The 22,447-nt window shown below is 31.7% G+C and overlaps 1 protein-coding gene across 41 annotated transcripts in view; it reads left to right on the top strand.

The window, feature by feature from the left end:
• Positions 1–22,447, top strand: part of LOC139518735 (tubulin polyglutamylase ttll6-like) — a 44,731-nt gene that overhangs the window by 17,693 nt on the left and 4,591 nt on the right. For 5 of the 41 annotated variants that reach the window (XM_071310241.1, XM_071310234.1, XM_071310235.1 and 2 more), the window contains exons 4-18: positions 3,279–3,319; positions 3,905–4,023; positions 7,093–7,223; positions 7,889–8,045; positions 8,608–8,751; positions 9,257–9,342; positions 10,229–10,454; positions 11,531–11,712; positions 12,041–12,226; positions 13,424–13,598; positions 14,985–15,212; positions 15,606–15,623; positions 17,348–17,707; positions 20,099–20,326; positions 20,574–20,802. In XM_071310241.1, the coding sequence (XP_071166342.1) occupies positions 3,279–3,319; positions 3,905–4,023; positions 7,093–7,223; positions 7,889–8,045; positions 8,608–8,751; positions 9,257–9,342; positions 10,229–10,454; positions 11,531–11,712; positions 12,041–12,226; positions 13,424–13,598; positions 14,985–15,212; positions 15,606–15,623; positions 17,348–17,707; positions 20,099–20,326; positions 20,574–20,802 (2,510 nt within the window). Of the gene's footprint in view, positions 1–3,278; positions 3,320–3,904; positions 4,024–7,092; positions 7,224–7,888; positions 8,046–8,607; positions 8,752–9,256; positions 9,343–10,228; positions 10,455–11,530; positions 11,713–12,040; positions 12,227–13,423; positions 13,599–14,984; positions 15,213–15,605; positions 15,624–16,100; positions 16,137–16,608; positions 16,648–16,849; positions 16,904–17,347; positions 17,708–20,098; positions 20,327–20,573; positions 20,803–21,463; positions 21,516–21,884; positions 21,902–22,447 lie in introns of all 41 variants that reach the window. The other 36 variants (XM_071310263.1, XM_071310268.1, XM_071310269.1 and 33 more) reach the window with 20 other exon arrangements.

Consider the following 22,447-nt stretch of genomic DNA (forward strand, 5'->3'; position numbering starts at 1 on the left):
AGTTTAAATACTAAAGCTGACATTGGACTGTCAGATATTCATGTGGCAGGTTTAAAGACTAAAGCTGACATGGGACTGTCAGATGTTCATGTGGCAGGTTTAAATACTAAAGCTGACATGGGACTGTCAGATAGTCATGTGGCAGGTTTAAATACTAAAGCTGACATGGGACTGTCAGATGTTCATGTGGCAGGTTTAAATACTAAAGCTGACATGGGACTGTCAGATATTCATGTGGCAGGTTTAAATACTAAAGCTGACATGGGACTGTCAGATGTTCATGTGGCAGGTTTAAATACTAAAGCTGACATGGGACTGTCAGATAGTCATGTGGCAGGTTTAAATACTAAAGCTGACATGGGACTGTCAGATGTTCATGTGGCAGGTTTAAATACTAAAGCTGACATGGGACTGTCAGATGTTCATGTGGCAGGTTTAAATACTAAAGCTGACATGGGACTGTCAGATGTTCATGTGGCAGGTTTAAATACTGAAGCTGACATGGGACTGTCAGATAGTCATGTGGCAGGTTTAAATACTAAAGCTGACATGGGACTGTCAGATAGTCATGTGGCAGGTTTTAATACTAAAGCTGACATGGGACTGTCAGATAGTCATGTGGCAGGTTTAAATACTAAAGCTGACATGGGACTGTCAGATATTCATGTGGCAGGTTTAAATACTAAAGCTGACATGGGACTGTCAGATGTTCATGTGGCAGGTTTAAATACTAAAGCTGACATGGGACTGTCAGATGTTCATGTGGCAGGTTTAAATACTAAAGCTGACATGGGACTGTCAGATATTCATGTGGCAGGTTTAAATACTAAAGCTGACATGGGACTGTCAGATATTCATGTGGCAGGTTTAAATACTAAAGCTGACATGGGACTGTCAGATAGTCATGTGGCATGTTTAAATACTAAAGCTGACATGGGACTGTCAGATAGTCATGTGGCAGGTTTTAATACTAAAGCTGACATGGGACTGTCAGATAGTCATGTGGCAGGTTTAAATACTAAAGCTGACATGGGACTGTCAGATATTCATGTGGCAGGTTTAAATCTCTTCAATGGAATATAAAAAAGTAGCATTAATACATTAATAAAATAATAAAAATCTGTAAAAAAAAACCAACATTAGATATCATTGAACCGTAGTAAACAATATTGTATTAAAGAATACTATCAGAAATTTAAAATATTAATCCTGCCACTCTAGAGTAACTCTTAAATACATAATTATTGAGAGCGTTGGGTAATTTTTTCAACAAGCACACAATAATTAATTGTTCCTTGGATAACTGTAAATACATCATGTTTAATGTTATTTCTGAGTTCACTAATACAAACAAGATAAGTCTTTAAAAGTCTTTGAATTTTTCATCAAAGAAGTTTGAAGAAAAGACATTCAACATGCACGAAAGTTAATATTGATAGTTTCAGTTTTTAGAAAGACATAAATTCTTATATTCAGATAAATTCAAAATGACTATTTAACTTTCATCACAAATATAAAATACAGATCTCTTTAAATGAAATTACACTGATACACAAAAGGAAAAATGAAATTGAGAAAGGTTGAATAAGAGCATTCCATTTATATGTCATAAATCTATAAAGGTAGCTATAATATGCTGTGAAGCGTATTTTGAGAGTAGACGGCATAAATACTGTTCAATAAATTGTAATTTGGATATCTATTTATGGTAATTCAGTTTTCATTCATCAACATATCCATTAGACGTTTTATATTTGAAAACGATTATTCTAATATCAATATACAATTACTTGAAGAGAACTAGGAGGTCTTATGATAAGTATTAAAGCTAGAAATTATATCTCAAGGTTGATATTATTTATTAATGTATTCAATATTCCATTAAAAAAAATACAACCACATTTAGGAGGCAGTCTTAATCTGGACTCATTTGCCTGTACATAGCATGTATACACTGTTGCATCAATGGTTTTGTAATTAAATTTTCATAGTTTCTTGGTCCAGATATAATAAGTAATTATTTACTATAACATAAATTTTGAAGACTTAAATATGAGAGAATAACAGGACATTTTGTTGAATGAAAGAATTACCAGTAATTATGTTTTCTTATGATATCTGAGCTAAGTGTGGTCATTTTGTTTTATATTTATTCATAGAGTACAAGTTAGATATGAAAAAATGTATTTAAACTGACTTTTCAATGGCCTATGTTCAAATAGATTGGTATAATATACCTAGTAACGCTACACTACAATGAAAGCTTTCAAGCATTTATTTAATCTATTTAAAGGGGGATAAAGTATATATGGCCTTAATTTTAGAAAGGTCATTACTGTATGTTTCATTTTGAATATTATTTAAATTTCTTATTTTCCCTAATTATGCTACAAATCAAAGCTCAGTGTTAATTGCTGTTACATCCTTCAGTGTACGTCCAAATCGTTGCCATCATTGTTACAGTTCAAAGGAATTCACGATATTGACCGTGATGCTTTAAATAGCAGACCTGATAATTCTGTTTGATTGTAGTAGATCAATAGGATATTGTTTTGGTGTTACAATGTAACCGTCCTTTATCAAATGTTATTACCTTGTCAAATATAATGACAATATATCGATTCAATTTAAAAAAAAATAAACCATCAAAGTTGAATAGAAAATACACAAAGCTACTTAGATATTGTATTTATTAAATGTGATAAGTGCCTTGTATTATTAACTGTTAAACAAAATATTTCAATGTAATGTAACAATGTTAAAAATATAAAGGGCTAAACATTTTAACTTCATGTAATAGTCTGAAATAGTTTTATAAAGTTATATTTCTGTTAGCTTACTAATTTAGTCTTTCAAGTATTTTAAACAAACACAGGAAACACTTTCAATACCTGTATTTTCAATATCATAAATCATTTCCAATAAAAATATATAAAACCGTTATACAAAAAAAATAGAAAAAAAAGGAGGAAAGCTTATGTACTCTTAAAACTATTCTAAACCACTACATGTTCGAATCAAGAACTTTTATCATTGGATGGGATTGTTATTATCAGAGTATTACTGGCAGTGTAAGGCCAGTAGACCATGGAACAGAAGTTATTATAATAATCTATCAGACAGACCTACAAATGGACTTCTTTAAGCAAAGGGTTAACGTTGTCTGAGATTTTCTTATTTTGTATAATTTTTTCCAATTTTCTGTACATCCAAACAAAGCTACAACATTAATTATTAGCCTTTTACTTAACTTAAATAAGTACTTTGTTACATTTCAGAATCTACTACATTTGTCTGACAAATTGCAAGTATGAAGTTGGTAAGTATGTTTACATTTTACAACTTAAAATGGTTTGAAAGATTTTTATGCCCAATTTATTATGCCCCATTTATGGGCATTATGTTTTCTGGTCTGTGGGTCCATCCATCTGTTCATCCGTCGGTCTGGCCTGCTTCAGGTTAAAGTATTTGATGAAGTTGTAAGTCCAATCAACTTTAAACTTAGTACACATGTTCCCTATGATATGATCTTTCTAATTTAATGCCAAATTAGAGATTTTACCCCATTTTCAAGGTCCACTGTAAATAATGCGGATAGGGCATCTGTGTACTATGGACACATTCTTGAAAGATATGATAAATGAAAACAGTATCAAAAGTTTTGGGAAGCTCTAAGTCACCCTCAGTCTACACAACACAATATAAGGAATTATCATAAAAACAAAGATCTGACAGATATTTAAATGGAGTTGTGAATAAACAAACAAAAAAATAAAGCCATAGGAACAATTTTGAACAAGAATGACAAATACATTGACCAAAAATTAAGAAACGATATCATGAGGCACTCATTATCATTGGTATCCTTTTTGTTGATCTCCATATATTTGTTCTATTTTTACAGTACGAAAGATGTCCAAGCGATTTGGATTCAAGGAAGTATCTGATGATGATGAATGGACTTTATACTGGACGGACTATTCTGTGGCATTGGAGAGAGTTATGGAGATGAAAAAATATCAGGTAATAGGTAGTGAAAAATTTATGAATGAGATGGGTAGCCATTCTTGTCACATACTAAGCTTTCATACAAGTTTACTTAAAGTTAAACATGATCTTAGAGGGGGATTTTAGAAGACCTTTTAAAGAGTGCCTTCCTAATAGCAGATCAAATTTCAGGTTTGTAATAATGCTCTTCTAATGTTTTATAATGTTGCAATTTTAAATATGCCATATGGCTTTAAAACATAATCTTGCTTCCTTAGCTTTAATATTTATATTAAATTTCAACAAATTTATTTTGACTTAAATATTACAATCTTATGCATTATATTGGCTAAGGAATTGTTAATTGCCAATATGAAAGTGTTATTTTGCTTCAGGGCAAGCATGATTTGTCAATTAGAATAATTTAAATTGTTATTGAATCAATTTTAATGTATAATTTTAATGTTAACCGATTAATTATATATTTATCAGATATAATAGTTAATCCTAAGTAAAGGTTAGGTTTAAATCATGACTCCCTTTAATCACATGTAACGGGTAAATATCATGGAAAGTATGTCACCTTAATCTAAATCTACTCTTTGTTTAATTGTTACAAAGATCTAATGAGGAAAATTTAAGGTATCTGCACACACATAAGGTGCAATATCTATAATACTAAAATAACGAGGTCAAATTTGTCAGCCGTCATGGGGTAAAAACAACAAATCAAAGAATTCAACTTTATATAGCTAATATAGGACAATGGTCTTGATTAAAAATTAAACCACTTCAGACCCGTTTGTTTTCCACATAATATTGCCAATAATTAACAAATTCCGGGTCTAATCCCATACTGATATCAATAGTATATTCGCCTGTTACCTGTTACCTTATCTGTACATTCTGCATCTACCAAACAGTAATTTTAGGATTTTGCTATATACACGGGTCATAATCACAGGGTTGACACTACTAATTCAATCATTGTCAGATTGTTCCCTATTGTAGTATTTTAATCAGTAAGACTTTCTAAGATGACAATACGAATACTAAAAATCTGGACTTAAAATATAGCGTAAAGGTACAGTTTTCAATTTGTTATCGGGCATGCAGGGTTGTCTGTAAGATTTGAAGTAGCAGGTTCATTATAAAAAGTAGGGCGGGGGTGTAATGGGGACGGCAAAGCCGTTCGCTGCGACGAGCAAGCTCGTCATGCTACAGCCTGGGATATCGGGCCCGCTTAAGGGCCCCAGAAAATTTTGAAAAAATGGTGCAAAATCCAGTTAAATCCTGCACTTTGGGGGTCTCCTGGACCCTCATTCACTCCTCTCAAAACATCATTTTTTACTGATGACAATGTAAATTGTTTATTAAAATTTGTAACATGTGTCAACTTTTCTGTAAATTTGATCACATTTATTTGAATATCCAGACTTTCAACATACAGCTATATATTTGAAGATGTTTGAGAATAGCAATATCATGGTTAAATTTTATTTATTATAGTAATACATCGACCCAAGTGTGACAGGATTAAACTATCCCCTTTTTGTGTGAAAATAAATAAGTCCAACTATTTCTAATTTCAACAAGGTTTGGCAGAAATTAAAATCCCTTTATTCTGTAATTTTTATTTACTTGCATATATAAATATTCTGCAAATTTTCATACCTCTGGATATAAAGTTGAAGGACAAACTGATCAGACAAGGTCAATTAACTGGGGGCACAAAACTATGGGGTGACTGATCCCCTTTAGCGTCTGTCTATAGTCCTATTTATTGAGTGTCATTTCTTTATTAAGTTTTTATGAGGCCAGGCAGGCTTTGGACTTGTTGAGAGAGAGAAAGATAGGATACTTGGGCAAACAACATTTATAGAAGATGACAGTGAGATGTTGTCATTTATCATATCTTAAAAGATGTTAGACTTCAGTTATATTTAGTATTTGTTTTGAATACCAATGTTCTGATTAAGACACTGAAACACCCGACAGTTGACACTGTCACTGGTTGTAGACATCGATCTTACAGAATTGATATATTATTAATCTGGCAAGTAATCCTATTAAGGGTGCTCGCGGGTATAAATCATTTTATTTATATAAATATAGGATTTCGCTATTTTTTTCTAAAAATAAACTTTATCCTATACTTAATAGAAAATTAAAATAAAAATATGGGGTCACCATTCATTTAAGCTCACAATCTGCCTTTGAAAGAAGCATGTATTTTTTTTAATTTAAAGTACTTTTTTTCTGTTGAATCAATAGGAGAAAAAAAGGTAATATCAAAATAAAAAAAAAACAGAAATCGCTTTATTGAAAGTTTTTCAATAGTTTAGTTTAAGGATGTACTTGGTTGATCTCAGGTAAAATTAAATAAATCAAGAATTTAAAATTGATGCTTTAAGCTCGAAGAGAATTAGTAAAGGATCAAAATAAGCTAAAAATATTTATAGGTCATGGAGCTCCTTTCTGAAATATTTGATGTAAAAAATATGGCCAGAAAAGGCTGACTCAGTATTTTTTGGGTCTCAAATCGAAAGAAAGAAATCAAGAAACTGCTTAAATTTTGTCAAATGACCTTTAATGAGCTATTAAGGTGGTACCCAACACCTTTACTAAAATTAATTTGGCTCGTTTAATTTTCATAAAATTTTGACAAAGTATTTACTTTGACCCTTTAACATGTTTAAAAAAAATATAAAAATTTCGAAAAAACTATTTTATCAGGAAAATTACACTGATTATATAGCAGTTTGACAAAATCTTATTATGATCATTGATAAGCTTAATATTCTCTAAACAACACAATGTAATTAAAACGTTTAGCTGATTTTACAGAGTTATCTCCCTCTAGTGTAAGGTACCACCTTGAGTCTTATGTTAAAAAATAAATAGGTGTTATGGGGCTAACTATTTACCTTGTATTATATAGAAAAACACCAAGTAGTAGTTTAACATTTAACATTTATTCCAAAACATCACCTAATTACATCCTTAAGAAATAACATTTGAGAAAATTGAAATACATTTCTTCAGATTGTAAAGAACATGTTTAATATTTAAACATTGAAATCAACCTTTGATATTATTTTTCAGAAAATAAATCATTTTCCTGGAATGAGTGAGATATGTAGGAAAGACATGTTAGCCAGAAACTTAAACAGAATGCTCAAGATGTACCCTAAAGAATATAACATATTTCCTAAAACATGGTGCCTGCCTGCAGAGTAAGTTGTGCCATAGCTCTAACCAATGTTGGCATTTAGTTTTTCATGTCATTTCTTTGTTTGGAATAACAGTTTTACAAGCTCCTCTGTAATACTGTTTACATCTATTTGTCAAATGAGTTCTTATCTATGTTGCTAAAAGTTGAGAATGGAAATGGGGAATGTGTCAAAGAGACAATACCAGACCAAAGAGCAGATAACAGCAGAAGGCCACCAATGGGTCAATAATGTTACCCATGTCTGTTATTCTGACTTTCCATCTTTTTGAAATAGATTTGGTTTTGCTTTCATGTTTAGTTGAATATTGATGAGTATGTGTAGCTCTTCAAATTCAAACTCTTATTGTCCTTAAAAGTCAAAGGGAGATAACTGATATGTCATTGAATAATAAGAAGGGTAAGAAAAACATCACTGTCAAGAGAAAATATTTTTATTAAAACTACAGGAAGGAAACAATTTGAAGCATTTTCTATAAAACACATGTGAAATGTAGAATGTAACTTGATCTCAACAATATGAACAGTTTAAATGATATAAAATCAAATTAGATTTCATATCATTCTTCAACTATTTATTTTGATTTTCATAGGATTAAACATTTTAATGATTAGAATAACATTTGTTTATATGGAATGATTTTTAACAACTGATACCTATTTGAACAGCTATGGAGATTTCCAAGCTTACACAAGACAGAAGAAAAATAAGACTTACATACTGAAACCTGAGACTGGCTGTCAAGGGAAAGGAATCTGGGTGACGAAAAATCCGAAAGAAATCAAACCACATGAGCACATGATTTGTCAACAGTATATGCCAAAGGTTAGTATTGTATATCATAGAAATAGAAAGGTTCTAAGGGTAAAATATGAATACATTCAAGCATGTTGTGGCTCTTCTATAAAAAAAATGGAAAACAACATGTTTAAGAATTCTTGCGTCCAGAGCGCTTTTCTGGATTTACCTTCATCAGGAACGCTCAAAGCCAAACATGAGTTTGAATCCAAACCAATTAATTTAAACAAAAACAACGTTGATTAAAACTGATCAATATCACACCAATTCCATTGGAATAAAGTTTGATATAAAGAACTTAATTTTCGTAATCCAAATTCATTTGGAAATACAATGTACAACATATTTTAAAGGGTTCAAATATTTGATTGTTTGATAAACGTTAAATGTTGTCAAAGCAATTATTGTTGGTATTAATTTATTTCATTTATAACATGTAATTATGTGTATATTTGACTGCTATAAATTCTTGATTATCCATTGGGGTTTACCCATTTCATGTGTACAGAAATGAGATTTGCTTTTAAATTTTTGAAACTTTAATTTCATTGTGATGGAAATGATGATGTTGCATTTTTTTTTATTACAGCCATTTCTGATTGACCATTTCAAGTTTGACTTCAGACTGTATGTGTTAGTGACTTCATGTGATCCATTCAGAATTTTTCTGTTTAATGATGGTTTAGCTAGATTTGCCACAAACAAATATGTAGAACCCAGTCATAATAATATAGTAAGTATAGAGATCAACTGTCCATGTTAAAAATAAATCTATGTCTATAGGACATATACTGTGGATTCATTATTATTCGTTGGATACCAATTTTCGTGGATTTCGTGTGTACAGGTTAACCACGAATTTAAATGTCCAACAAATAACAAATTTTCCTTAGAGATTTTTTAGAATTCGGCAAAACCACGAAATCAAATATCCACGAACAATCAAATTTCGCTCAATCCATGAAAATTGGTACCCACGAAAATAAATGAATCCACAGTATGTAGTAGTAATTGAAACTAGTCAAAAGATGTGAAAAATACCAAGGGAGATAATTCTAATTAATCAAGAAAATCATAAAGAGACTGACAAACAAAAAAACAACAGCAAAAAAACACAAAATTCAAAACTATGAACTACCATAAATAAGCAAGTTATCAGATGTTATGGATGTATTGTATGATTCTTTATATATACATTATATTATATGTGTTTTCTATTCATTTCTTTTTTCTTTCAGGATAATGTTTTCATGCATTTAACAAATTATGCCATAAATAAACATAGTGAGGACTTTGTCAGGGATGATGAGGCTGGAAGTAAAAGGTTTGTGTTCCATTTTGATAATTAAGGATTTAAGTTTCACATGTATGAACCGATTTTCTAGATTATATAATTAGTATGAATAAAAGGAGATATGTTGTGAAGATCAATGATACAATAACCCAACAACACTAGGTCAAATAAAATCATGTGACCTTCAATTATTGACAAGGTCGTAAAGATCAATGATACAATAACCCAACAACACTAGGTCAAATAAAATCACATGACCTTCAATTATTGACAAGGTCGTAAAGATCAATGATACAATAACCCAACAACACTAGGTCAAATAAAATCACATGACCTTCAATTATTTACAAGGTCGTAAAGATCAATGATACAATAACCCAACAACACTAGGTCAAATAAAATCACATGACCTTCAATTATTGACAAGGTCGTAAAGATCAATGATAAAATAACCCAACAACACTAGGTCAAATAAAATCATGTGACCTTCAAATATTGACAAGGGCTTTCACCAAAACAAACTCATAATCACAAGAAGTATACTCATGTCTAGACAAATAGTAATAGAGACAACTAAATAATTTGACTTTGAAAAAAGAGCCACTTTCAAACAGAAAAAATAATCTGAATAGATCACAGGATTCCACAATGTTAACGAAGCTGAAAAACTTTCAAACATTTTGCTTTATTAAATGCCTCTGAAAGATTTTTGAGTACTACAGATTGACAAAACTATATAAACACGGATATGATTTATTTCTACATAAGATATCTGAGAACTTGAGCTTAACAAAATCATACAATCACAGCTATGTTTTATTTCTACAGATATGGAGTTTTCTGAACTTATGTAATAAACCCCGAATGATTTTTATCATGTTATGAAATTAAAATGTCTAACTTCTATTGATTTCAGGAGAATTAGTACAATAAATAGATTTTTGAAGGACAAAGGCTATGACATTGATAAGATGTGGACAGAAATAGACGATGTTGTTATAAAAACATTAATTTCTGCTCATTCTATACTCAAACATAACTACCGCACATGCTTTCCTAATCATGTCAAAGGCAGCGCTTGTTTTGAAATCTTAGGATTTGACATACTGCTGGACAGGAAGCTTAGACCACAAGTTTTAGAGGTATGTATATAAAATGTACTGCTTTACATTACTCAGAAAATCATTAAAAAAGAAGAAGTGGAATGATTTTCAATGAGACAATTTTCCACAAGAGACCAAATGACACAGAAATTAATAGCTATAGGGCAATGTATGGCCTTCAATAATGAGCAAAGCCATAGTCCTAGTCAGGTGTAAAATAATTGTATTTGCTTATCATATATTGTGAATAATTGAGATGTGACATGGGAAAGAAGGGGTAACAAAAAAAAAGTATGAATAGGGAATAAAAATGTAGCACAACAATGTTATAGTGTCCTTCATTATAAGTTGGAGTTAAGCAGTTAAGGGATGAGAGAATTAGAAACATAAGTAAGGAAAAAGAATGTCAATGACTGCATATTGTGCAAAAATTTCTTAATGAAAAATCACTGAATGGCACAATTTTTGTTCTTCATATGATTTGCTCTATAGATTGAATTTGAGCAGCTTTGAATTAATCAACCATTGTTGCCAATTACTCATTTGATGGTGTGTCACATACAATCCCCACATGTGATATGGGCACAATGAAGACCTTTTCAAAAAGATTAAAATGTTCTTAAACTACCTGTACCCATCATAAATTGCCTTGACACCACCCTTCTTTCCCATTCCCATTGAACAGTTTCTGTAGCAACCCTAATTATATATATTTATTATATTATAGTATAAATCATTAAGAAAAAGCATTCAATGACTTTAATGCCCCACCTACGATAGTAGAGGGGCATTATGTTTTCTGGTCTGTGCCTCCATCCTTCTGTGCCTCTGTTCGTCCGTTCGTCCGTTCGCTTCAGGTTAAAGTTTTTGGTCAAGGTAGTTTTTGAAGAAGTTGAAGTCTAATCAACTTGAAACTTAGTATACATGTTCCCTATGATATGATCTTTCTAATTTTAATTCCAAATTAAAGTTTTAACCCCAATTTCACGGTCCACTGAACATAGAAAATGAAAGTGCGAGTGGGGCATCCGTGTACTTGGGACACATTCTTGTTATTTGTAAATTTAACCTATATATGTTTGAGCTGATAACAAATGATGATTTCTACATTTCAGGTCAATCACTCTCCCAGTTTTAATACAGATTCAGAACTGGATAGAGAAATTAAAGGTGCTTTAGTCGTAGACTCTTTAAATTTAGTCAATTTTGGTGCTTGTGATAGAAGAAAATGTATAGAGGAGGAGAAAAAGAGAATAAAAGACAGATTAATGGGAAGAGGGACGAAGAAGGAATCTAAGTAAGTTAGCAAGGAACTTTGATTGATAGTTTAACTTATGATTATATTGTTTTCATGGTCAAGTACTGCAGCATCATTGGTAATGGATAAGATCAATTAAAATAGGAAGATATTGAACAAGTGCCAATAAGACAATTATCCATCCAAGTCACAATGTAAAAAAAGTGAACAATTATAGATCAAAGTCTATTTTTTTCACATTACAAGGCTATGAAAAAGCTGTTCAAATTGATTTAAAGTAAGTAAATATTATAATCTATGAAAAACAAAAATTTGTGTACATTAATAAGGTAGTATTATACTTACTGAATCCTGCTTGATTTTACAGAGAAGAATTAGAACTTGCCCAGAACCAATACCAGGAGTATTTAGAGAGATATGAGAACAATCATATGGGGAACTTTAGAAGGATATATCCAGCTCCAGGATCAGAGAAATATGAGAAATTCTTCCATAGTAGTGGTACTCTGTTCCAAGAAACTGCAGCTTTCAAAGCCAGAAGTGAAATGGCCAGGTACAAATCTTTGTAATCACAATAAAAAAACAAACAAACTTTTAAATGGAATTAGACCTATAAATTTGAATTATTTATTATTAATACTTTTGAAATAAGAAGTTTAATGTAATCCATCTTAAGAGGAGTCGCATATCAGAAAAGTATCCAGTGAAACAAAAAAATGTCCTATCAAAGAGGACTGACAACTAAGAAAGCAGGAGTGGCATAGAAAAGCTCTTAGTATATTCTGTTGTAAAAATAGACAGATAGTCATTGTGGTGGAGAAACAAATCTTTTAAAATATCAATTGAATTTGACCAAAATATACTGTGAGCTATAGGTCAAATAGTTTGTTGAATGAAATGATTAGTAAGGAATACATGTCTGTCTGGCAGGATTCATCTGAAAATGACCGCATTTTTGTGTATTAAGGATGTACTTATGTGAGGTTTTGGAATTTGTGTCAAATATTCGGACAGCTTGGTGTTTTTCCATACAATACAATGTAAAATATTTTGCCCCATAAAACCCATTTATTTTTTCTTTTAAGACTTGATAGCTCATGAAAGGTCATTTACCAAAATTTTATATGATTCTTGATTTTCTTTCTTTTGTTTTGAGACCGAAATAATACCAATGCAAATATAAGGTAAAAGTCTGAATCAGTCTTTTCTCGCCATATTTTAAATCTCAAATATCTCAAAAAGGAGGTTCATGACCTATCAATATTTTCAGCTTATCTTTATCCTTAATTGATGCTCTACCAGCTTATAGTATCAATTTTAATTTCTTAATTTCTTAATTTTTACCTAACCTCACCTAAGTACATCCTTAAAGAGGCTCAACATTAAATTCTACCATAAACATTAAAGCTGATCAGCTATTTCAGTGTGTACACTCTTGTTAACAAAATACTTGTCATGAATAAACAGGTGTATAATGTGATAATATTTGATCTATGTATACCTATATTCAAGCTTACATAAATGCCAGACTTTTTAGGTGAACCAGATTATAAAAATGATCCCAGAGAGATAAGCATTGATGTATGTTGATAATTGATAAATTAATACTTGCTTTAGAAAATATAGAAATAGTATAGAAATTGCATTGTAAGTGTCATTGGAATTTATCTGTGATGATTTAGGCATTTTATTTGAAATAGTGTGACTAATTTGAAGACTAATAAAGATTATGTATGGTATATAATTACAGGCAACAACGAGATGAAATTGCCAGAAAAAAAGAAAAATTGGAATCTATGTTAAAGGGAAAGAAAAGTCAGCAATCCGTTAGACCAGAAAGTCCCAACAGTAGGAGAAGAAGGTCACTAAAGAGAACCACCATGCCCTCTCGGAGGCTCTCAGGTTCTAGGAATAGTTGTAGTGAGGTAAGCGAACCACCATGCCCTCTCAGAGGCTCTCAGAATCTAGGAATAGTTGTAGTGAGGTAAGTGAACCACCATGCCCTCTTGGAGGCTCTCAGGTTCTAGGAATAGTTGTAGTGAGGTAAGCGAACCACCATGCCCTCTCAGAGGCTCTCAGAATCTAGGAATAGTTGTAGTGAGGTAAGAGAACCACCATGCCCTCTCGGAGGCTCTCAGGATCTAGGAATAGATGAAGTGAGGTAAGCAAACCACCATGCCCTCTCAGAGGCTCTCAGGTTCTAGGAATAGTTGAAGTGAGGTAAGCAAACCACCATGCCCTCTCAGAGGCTCTCAGGTTCTAGGAATAGATGTAGTGAGGTAAGCAAACCACCATGCCCTCTTGGAGGCTCTCAGGTTCTAGGAATAGATGTAGTGAGGTAAGCGAACCACCATGCCCTCTCAGAGGCTCTCAGGTTCTAGGAATAGTTGTAGTGAGGTAAGCGAATCACCATGCCCTGCCCTCTTAGAGGCTCTCAGGTTCTAGGAATAGATGTAGTGAGGTAAGAGAACCACCATGCCCTGCCCTCTTGGAGGCTCTCAGGTTCTAGGAATAGATGTAGTGAGGAATTGTTAAATCAGAACCTATTGATAGATACAAAAAAAGAAATGATACCTTATTTATATGTTTTCTAACATCAGACTCGGACTTTTCTTGGACTGAATTTTAATGCGCGTATTGTTAGGCGTTTACTTTTCTACATTGGCTAGAGGTATAGTGGGAGGGTTGAGATCTCACAAACATGTTTAACCCCGCCGCATTTTTGCGCCTGTCCCAAGTCAGGAGCCTCTGGCCTTTGTTAGTCTTGTATTATTTTAATTTTAGTTTCTTGTGTACAATTTGGAAATTAGTATGGCGTTCATTATCACTGAACTAGTATATATTTGTTTAGGGGCCAGCTGAAGGACGCCTCTGGGTGCGGGAATTTCTCGCTACATTGAAGACCTGTTGGTGACCTTCTGCTGTTGTTTTTTTCTATGGTCCGGATGTTGTCTCTTAGGCACATTCCCCATTTCCATTCTCAATTTTATTAAACAGAAAGATGTTTATATACTATATCCATGCTAGTAACGAATGAAGCTAGTAGGAGAAAGATTTAGGACATGATGATATCTTTATTGATATAGGAAAATAAGAATGTTACTTAAATAATTTATATAGTCAAAACATTTTTTATCTAATGGAAGAAAAAATAAATAACACCATCATAAAAAACACGAGATAAGACAACAGTTCTTTAAGAAAAACCACAATAAAAATTACTCCGTTGAAAAGATGAGGTGGTTTCCACCACCAACAAGTTATAATATTTAAGCTGCACTGAATGTAATACATTTTATTTGTTATTATAGACCTTAGGTAGTGAATCTGACCGCCGATTACATGATGAGCCAATGGATACCAGTAAACCAATGGACATCCTAGAGGAGGAAGAGCTTGAGAGAATCAGTGGTCTGTTACAACGTGATAACCTAGTCAGAGGTCTGGGTATAGTGGAACATGTGTATCGTCTCCTCCATTGTACACCAGGAACTATGGGAGTAATGAAAACAGATGCAAGACCTTTACCTCCACCCTTGGTAGGTTTATAAGTCACAACCTTTACCTGTAACTTTAGGAGGTTTATTGATCATGACCTTAACCCCTACTATTGGTAGGTTTACCAGTCATGACCTTTATCTTGACCTCCAGTAAGTTTATAAGTTCAGGTTGTTTACTTTTAGATTTTTAAAGCCAGAGAAATTATATTACTTATAACCAATTTGTTGGGTTGCTTGTAAAACATATTAATCAGCAATAGTTAAAAGATGCAATCAACTTTTGTAAAATAAAGTCTGGCTAGAGACGTTCATTGAAGTGAATTATGTTATATTTTGGTTAAAAACGCTTATATCCCTATAACTTCTAAATGAAAAAGACTAATAGATATTCATTATAAAACACTGCTGTAATAAAATGTACATTGTGTATAGGTTTTACAAATGAAGAAAGTGAGTACTAGAATCAACAGTCTTTCTTCTTGGTAGTTTTGTCACAATTATCAGGTTATGAAAATGATAAGGCCATCATAAGCGAAGAAAATGTGCTTGAGGCAGTTTAATAGGAAAAAAACCTTGTAAACTTGTGTCTTTAAAGTTTAAAAACTTTAAATTTAGAAATTAAAAAGTTATTACCTGCAATTTGAATTGAAATAAAAGAAATTCAAGAAAAATCTAAAAGTTTTATTAATTCACTTATTTATGCATATTAAACATTATCTATTGAAACCTTTGCCTTTTTTTGTGACATATATTACAATGATTTTTCTTTAGATGACACTTAGATGTTCATAGAAAGATTTAAGTTGATTTATGATTTATTTTACAATTTGATTTCAATTTCACTTGCAAATCACACATTTTTATGTTCATGTTTTAAATTTGTTATGTAGAGTTTTTTTATGATTTAAATGGGGTGATATTTAACAGGTGGCCAGTACAAAAAATTCTCGACCTCAGACACAGGTAAATTATTTGATGTTGTGTCCATCCCTTAGACTATTAGGTCATATGAAAAGTATTCTTATTGTCGTAAATAATGTATTTTGTTTTGAGTATTTATTAAATGTTTTGTCAGTTATAAAGAAAAGATTAGGTTTTCATCATTGAAAGTATTCTGACAAGATGTTTTAAAGCAATTAGCCTTATTCCTCCCAGTTTACTAAAACTATTTCTGAAGTTACATGTAGTATCCATTTACTAATTTTACATGTTTCTATCTTTCTATGTATTAACTGACTTCCCAATAAAATACACTTACTAAAATCATTAATACATCACTTTTACATTATCAGTCAAATCAATCATTTATTCATCAATTTTACTTTAAGAAATTTAACATTAGGATGTTACGAAACCTTCTTAAATTTTACTGTGAAAATTTTTACAATTATAACAAATTTTGTTAAACAAATTCCATTGCTGTATTTCTGTCTAGCCTCCATACAGTGAAATGAGTTTGATGTCATTTCTAAAGGTAAGCCCAAACAAACTTCTGTTGTTGAAACACCTGGTCAGTAGCAGCTTAATGGAGCACTTGGCTGGAGGAGGAGGAGACACTCATCCAATTGCACATGATATATTTTTTATGACAATTTTTTTTCTTGGAGAAACTAAAATAAAAAAATGCTTACAATAAAGGTCCTATAAAATCTGTGAATCAATCATTTAATTTTTAGGTAAAATTAAGCAAGCTTAGAAGACAGTTTAGAGATAGATTTTCTTTCAAAGTAGTTGGTATCTTTTTTAGTTTGTAAATATATACAGAGATAGAATAGATTTAAAATTTAGAAATTGCACTTTTCATTTTTGCAACTTAATAATTGCCTTTTATTGTTCTCCTAAAATGCATATGTTTTAGGACAACAGTATGGAGAAAATACTTCAGTTATCTTTATCTGCCTTGTTACAAAGAAATGTTATACTAAAGTAAATCAAGCAGATAGTCAGAGAAAAACTGAAGAATTTTCTTTCCATTTTGTCTTTTGTCTAATATACACGCTGATCATTTTGGGAGTCAGTTAGCTTAAAGTCACATCATTCATATAGTTAAAACGATTAAAGGTTACGATTAATTGATGAAATTGTTGTGAAAGTCAGTGTTTATATTAGATATATGATATCACGCTGCATGTATCACTACCTTACCAGCTTTCTCTCTCTCTGCACTTGCACAGGATAATCACAGATGGCTCTGTGCCAATCGGCAAAATGAATCAATCCTTGCTGGGCAACGAGCCCCCATCAGAATAAAAGATCGTCAATATTACAAAAAGTTACTGGATCGCTACTTTGGACATAACCATGCTTTAGCCAATGAAAACATCACTAAGACTGAAAAGAATGCAAGTAGATCAGGTCATAATCGATATGGAAATAATTATGATAGCAGTGTGTTCTTCCATGCAAGGGAAGATCCAAACAGACAGTTTCCTCAGGTGCGTCTATCTTATAGCACCAATGATAGAAAGGTTGTTTTAACACATCAGCCCTTCACTCAAGATGATATTGAAAATGAAGAGCTGTTTGATTTGGAGGTTTGTAACCAGTGTTGTGATTGGCTGAGTTGATGTGAATTATCTTACCTTTAACAATTGTTTTGATAGGCTCAAATATTCACAGCAAATAAACATCTGCTTATTGTTTTTACTTTGAACCTAATAATACTACAATTGTTTTGTGTATTATTAACTTATAGTCAGTAACCTACTAATCAGAACCTTCCTTACTTTTCTTCTTTAAATGAATTAAACAAAATGGGACCTTGACTTTAATTGAGTACTGCTTTTAAGACCATTAGTTTCCTTGGAATTATTCCAATTACAATTTAAATGTTGTACACATCTAGTTTGTAATTCAGCTGTAGGACTTTTTGACTATAATTTTTGTTTCCTTATTTGTTTAGACCAAAGGTTCACATGAGCTATCAACATATCACATTGAATCATCTTTGTCAATGGACTTTTTGGTAATCTTCAAGTAAAAAGGCAGATAATTTTATAAAGCTTGGAAACTGTAATCATGAAGACTTTTTTGTTTAGATTTATTTGTGATGGCTCCACCAAGCACCAAGCAATCACTTTGGGTACCTTCATTTTGAATGGCATATAGGGTTAATACTTTAAAAAAAATGACTGAGACTGCTGGGACATTGTTGTTGGTTTGTTTGATAACGTTATCTCCCCTTTGAGTATATTCACCAAACCAATCTGTATAATTGCTACCATTATTTAACTCCTACATTTTTTTGTGTTTTATAATAAACAAAACCTAGATATCCCAGACTAACAAACAAAAGGAAATGCTGTATATCAATCACTGTATTGTAATCATTTTTTTCTGTACAGAAATATATTTTGGTAACCTGACCTGTTGGAAGTAAAGTAAGCTCCATCTTAAATAAAAAAGTCACTGCTTGTAGACGAAAGTATTGAGTAAGGTTGGGACTTGGACACTGGGACATTGAATGAATCTTTAACTATATGTTGCCATACATATTAAAACAGAGTTGCTAAGTTTACTTATGACAAAGGTTTTGCTCTACACTTGCTACACATGCTATAACTTTATTTTTGCTATTTCACTTTTTACACTAATGTTTATGTTTGCCTGCACAAAATACTGACTGATAAACTGCTATATCTATTAGTAGTATTTTTCTATTTAATGGTTGTACTTTGCTAAATATATGATTTACTTCCTTTTTATCGTATTTATCGTTGATACTTCCAGATTTCCAATAATTGATGTCTAGCATCATATATTTTTTTAAATGACATATGGAGCATCAAATTGATGGTATCTTTTAATTTTGTATGATGGTCGGTAAATTGATTTTTAGAATGATTATCAGAATCTCTTTTTGAAAACTCATCCAAATCATATTTTATAATTTTCCCTTTCACCAAACTTTCTGACAGAGAGTTGAGTTGTGTATGATGAAAGGAAGTAATAAATATATAAACAGCTTGTATCAAACCTTGCTATGCTACTTTTCCCTTGCTTTGTAGCATATTATATTACATAGGATGTATAGACACTTTATATATCTCATTGTAAGTGTATTATTTAAGATGTGGCTATATATATATATGTAGGTTTAGATACACATCTTGGTAGCTGTATATATGTATGTAGGTTTAGATGTTGGTAGCTGGTAGTGCAGAGACATCTTACTGGTTACTTCCCCTTGATTCTGTTATGTAGGGAATTACCAGTGATGTCTGTTGTAAAAATGATCTTGGTGATAGGTGCTTGATTATGTTTAAGTGTGTTATTTTCGTTGCATGATTTTTTTATATTTTTATTTGTATATTCACACAGATAAGTATTAATTGTAAGATTCAAGTATCCAGAAAGTATTTTACTTAGTCAAGTTTTTGCTGATATTTTTTTTTCAAAGATGGAGACATCACTTTACATTAGTTTTTGAATGTTTTTATTTGTGTTTATTTAGCTAGTTGTAAAGTTTGTCCAATAAACTATGATTTCTTGTTGCCTGATTTTAGATTTACCGCATGACCAAAGGAACTAAATAGAGGAATAAAATAGTAATTTTATAAAATTTTGTTTTTCTGCATTTTTTTTATAACCTTTTTCTAACAAAAGCTTTGTGGCATTGAATTTGTATACTTTTTACAATTTTCATTTGTTAGACGCAAGACAGTAAGTTTTCATTTAAATTTTGAATGTCTTCAAATAATCAAAAGTTTTTAAACTGCTGATGGTTTTCTTTTTTCTGTTTGATAAGAATTAAGTGTGATTTCAATTTTAACAGGATTTGTGATTTTGTTTCTTTTTTGTTTCCGTCTTGTTTTTTTTTCACTTTAAGCACTAAAATACTTAGGCTGGAGCACGCTTAGTATATTATTGGTGGCAGGTTATACTTTTATTAACATAACTGGGAGGAGTTTTTGTTTTGTTTTCAGAGTGGTCGTGAAGCGGATCTAACACGCCGGGCACACAACCACCTTCATCATGATCATTCTTTATCATCTGCACTCACCAATTCCATGCATACCCTACTCACTAATAATGTCAATAATTCTATATCATCTATCAATCAGCCTAACTACAATTCTGGGCGAGTTTCCACGTGGCAGGGCAAGTCTGGAAGTCTGAGTAACCTAAATGAGAAGACAGTACCATCATATCAGGTGAGACCAGAAGACATGAAAATCTATCATTAGAAAAACTTCCTTTTTGTCATATTTCTGGAGGAAAAAATTTATATTTTCAATGAATAAAATGAAAATTTAAATCAATTTGGAATAAATTAGATTTTGCTTTTTTAAGCCATGTCTACATTTCAAACTATAGCTATTACATTTAAAGTGCTTAAAGAAAATGTTTATGTTACCAAAGTTAGCATTTTGATTGAAAATACTATCCTGCACATTTCAGAGAAATAAGTTTGTAAAGAAACCTTTAGGAGGAAATCCAAGGTCAAACTCGGGTGCTCTTGTCATTCAAGAATCTGAGTTCAGAAACAATTTATCCCACCTGTTAGACACTGAAGCTGAGAGAAACAGGATATTGGCCAGGAATGGCTACTCCTCTGACTGGAGATCAGACGTAGCAACGCCTAACAGTAAACGGACATTGAGTGCCCAGGGGCAGAGGAAAGACGGAGGTGAGGAATCCAACAGTTATAGGGGACACAATTACACACCACTATAGGTGGAGAAAATTACACACAACTTTCCGCATATAAAATTATGCACAACTTTTGGTGGAAAGAATTACGCACAACTTTGGGCAGACAACCTGAATTTTGCACAAATTTAGATAGACAAAAATTACACACATCTTAAGGTGTAGAAAGTTACACACAAGATAATGTTCTCAACAGAGTTTTACTATAACTTATCACAGATTCTTGGAAGTTTGAGATTTTAAGTACTGAATTTGGTGATATAGTTTTCAAGTAATCTCCTTTTTGCTCACTATGACTTCTTGATATTAGTTTGGATTTTTACCTGTGAAGAGAATAATATATTGTACATGTATTATACAATAGGATTGGGTGTTTCCACTGTTTCAGTACACTGTAGATTTACTGTCTTCATTTGTGTAAGCAAATAATAAAATTATATAATTTAATTTATGAAATAAAAACAAATAAGCAGTTTAAAAATCAAAATGCAAGTTCAGTACAAAATAAAAATTAAAGTTTTTTTTAAAGTATGAACAATGATCAAACTAAGAAATAATAATTAGTATTTATAGATAATGAGTATTGTTAACAACTTCAGTTATTCACTCTGATATTCCTAAATACTCTTAAGTTGTAGGTTTTTTTGTGGTGGCAGAAAATCCTGTTCGATCAGCCATCTGTCGTTCATCGTATGTCCCACATGTGTTCAGTTTAATTGTTGTGTAAAATAAAAAATGCACGATGAAATATTGTTCTATCAGAGATTGCTGTTCTATTGCTGTTTCCATGACATTCTATAGAATGATCAAAATATTTCTCTGATAGAGCATCTAAATAATGGATGATTTAAATAATAACAGCATGTACAAACAGGCTTACAGTTAACTTGCATGTTATTTTCAGAAAAATATGGCGGAAATGTTAATCTAATGACAAAGAAAATAAGAATATACTTCTCACTTTATTTTTGCCCAATAAAATCTTTATAAGCCAATAGTTATAGAATAAGAAATTAACCAATATGTTTTGTCGTCTTGCATATTCCTCCTGGATAGCAGTGGGTGTCTATAAAACGGTAGGATCACTGATAGGGTTGGAAATTAGATTGTAGATGAGAATCTTTCTGGTGCTTTGCTGTGTAGAAACTGCAGCCAACATTGTTTAACTGTTAGTGAGGGATTTACTCTGCATGTTACCACAGATTAGAATTATATATGATTTAATGAGTTCTATGGTGTTTAAGCCATGATCACAACTTTATATATAAAAATGTCATTCAGTTTAATGTAGTTATTTTCTTGTTTTCCTAGCTAAATCAGTGATGCAACAGAAAATTCAAGTTATTCATGACCATTGTTGAAAACTTTTCTAATGTAAATAAGGTATTATTTAGACTTGGAATTATTGTAATAATTAACTTGTTCACCTGTCAGCCAAAAATAATCCTGTTTGGCACAAACAAATATTTAAAAGAAAAAAATATATCCAATTTAATCACACAGTAATTTTGTTTGTGTATTCACAAGGTTGTTTCTAATGTTTTGTGCATTGCACCAGAGTTTGGTTCTGTGCATCACATACATAAGTATATAAACTAGTGGAATTTGTGGAAAATTCCTTT

The sequence above is a fragment of the Mytilus edulis genome, chromosome 4, assembly GCF_963676685.1.
Source record: "Mytilus edulis chromosome 4, xbMytEdul2.2, whole genome shotgun sequence".
NCBI classification, from domain to species: domain Eukaryota; kingdom Metazoa; phylum Mollusca; class Bivalvia; order Mytilida; family Mytilidae; genus Mytilus; species Mytilus edulis.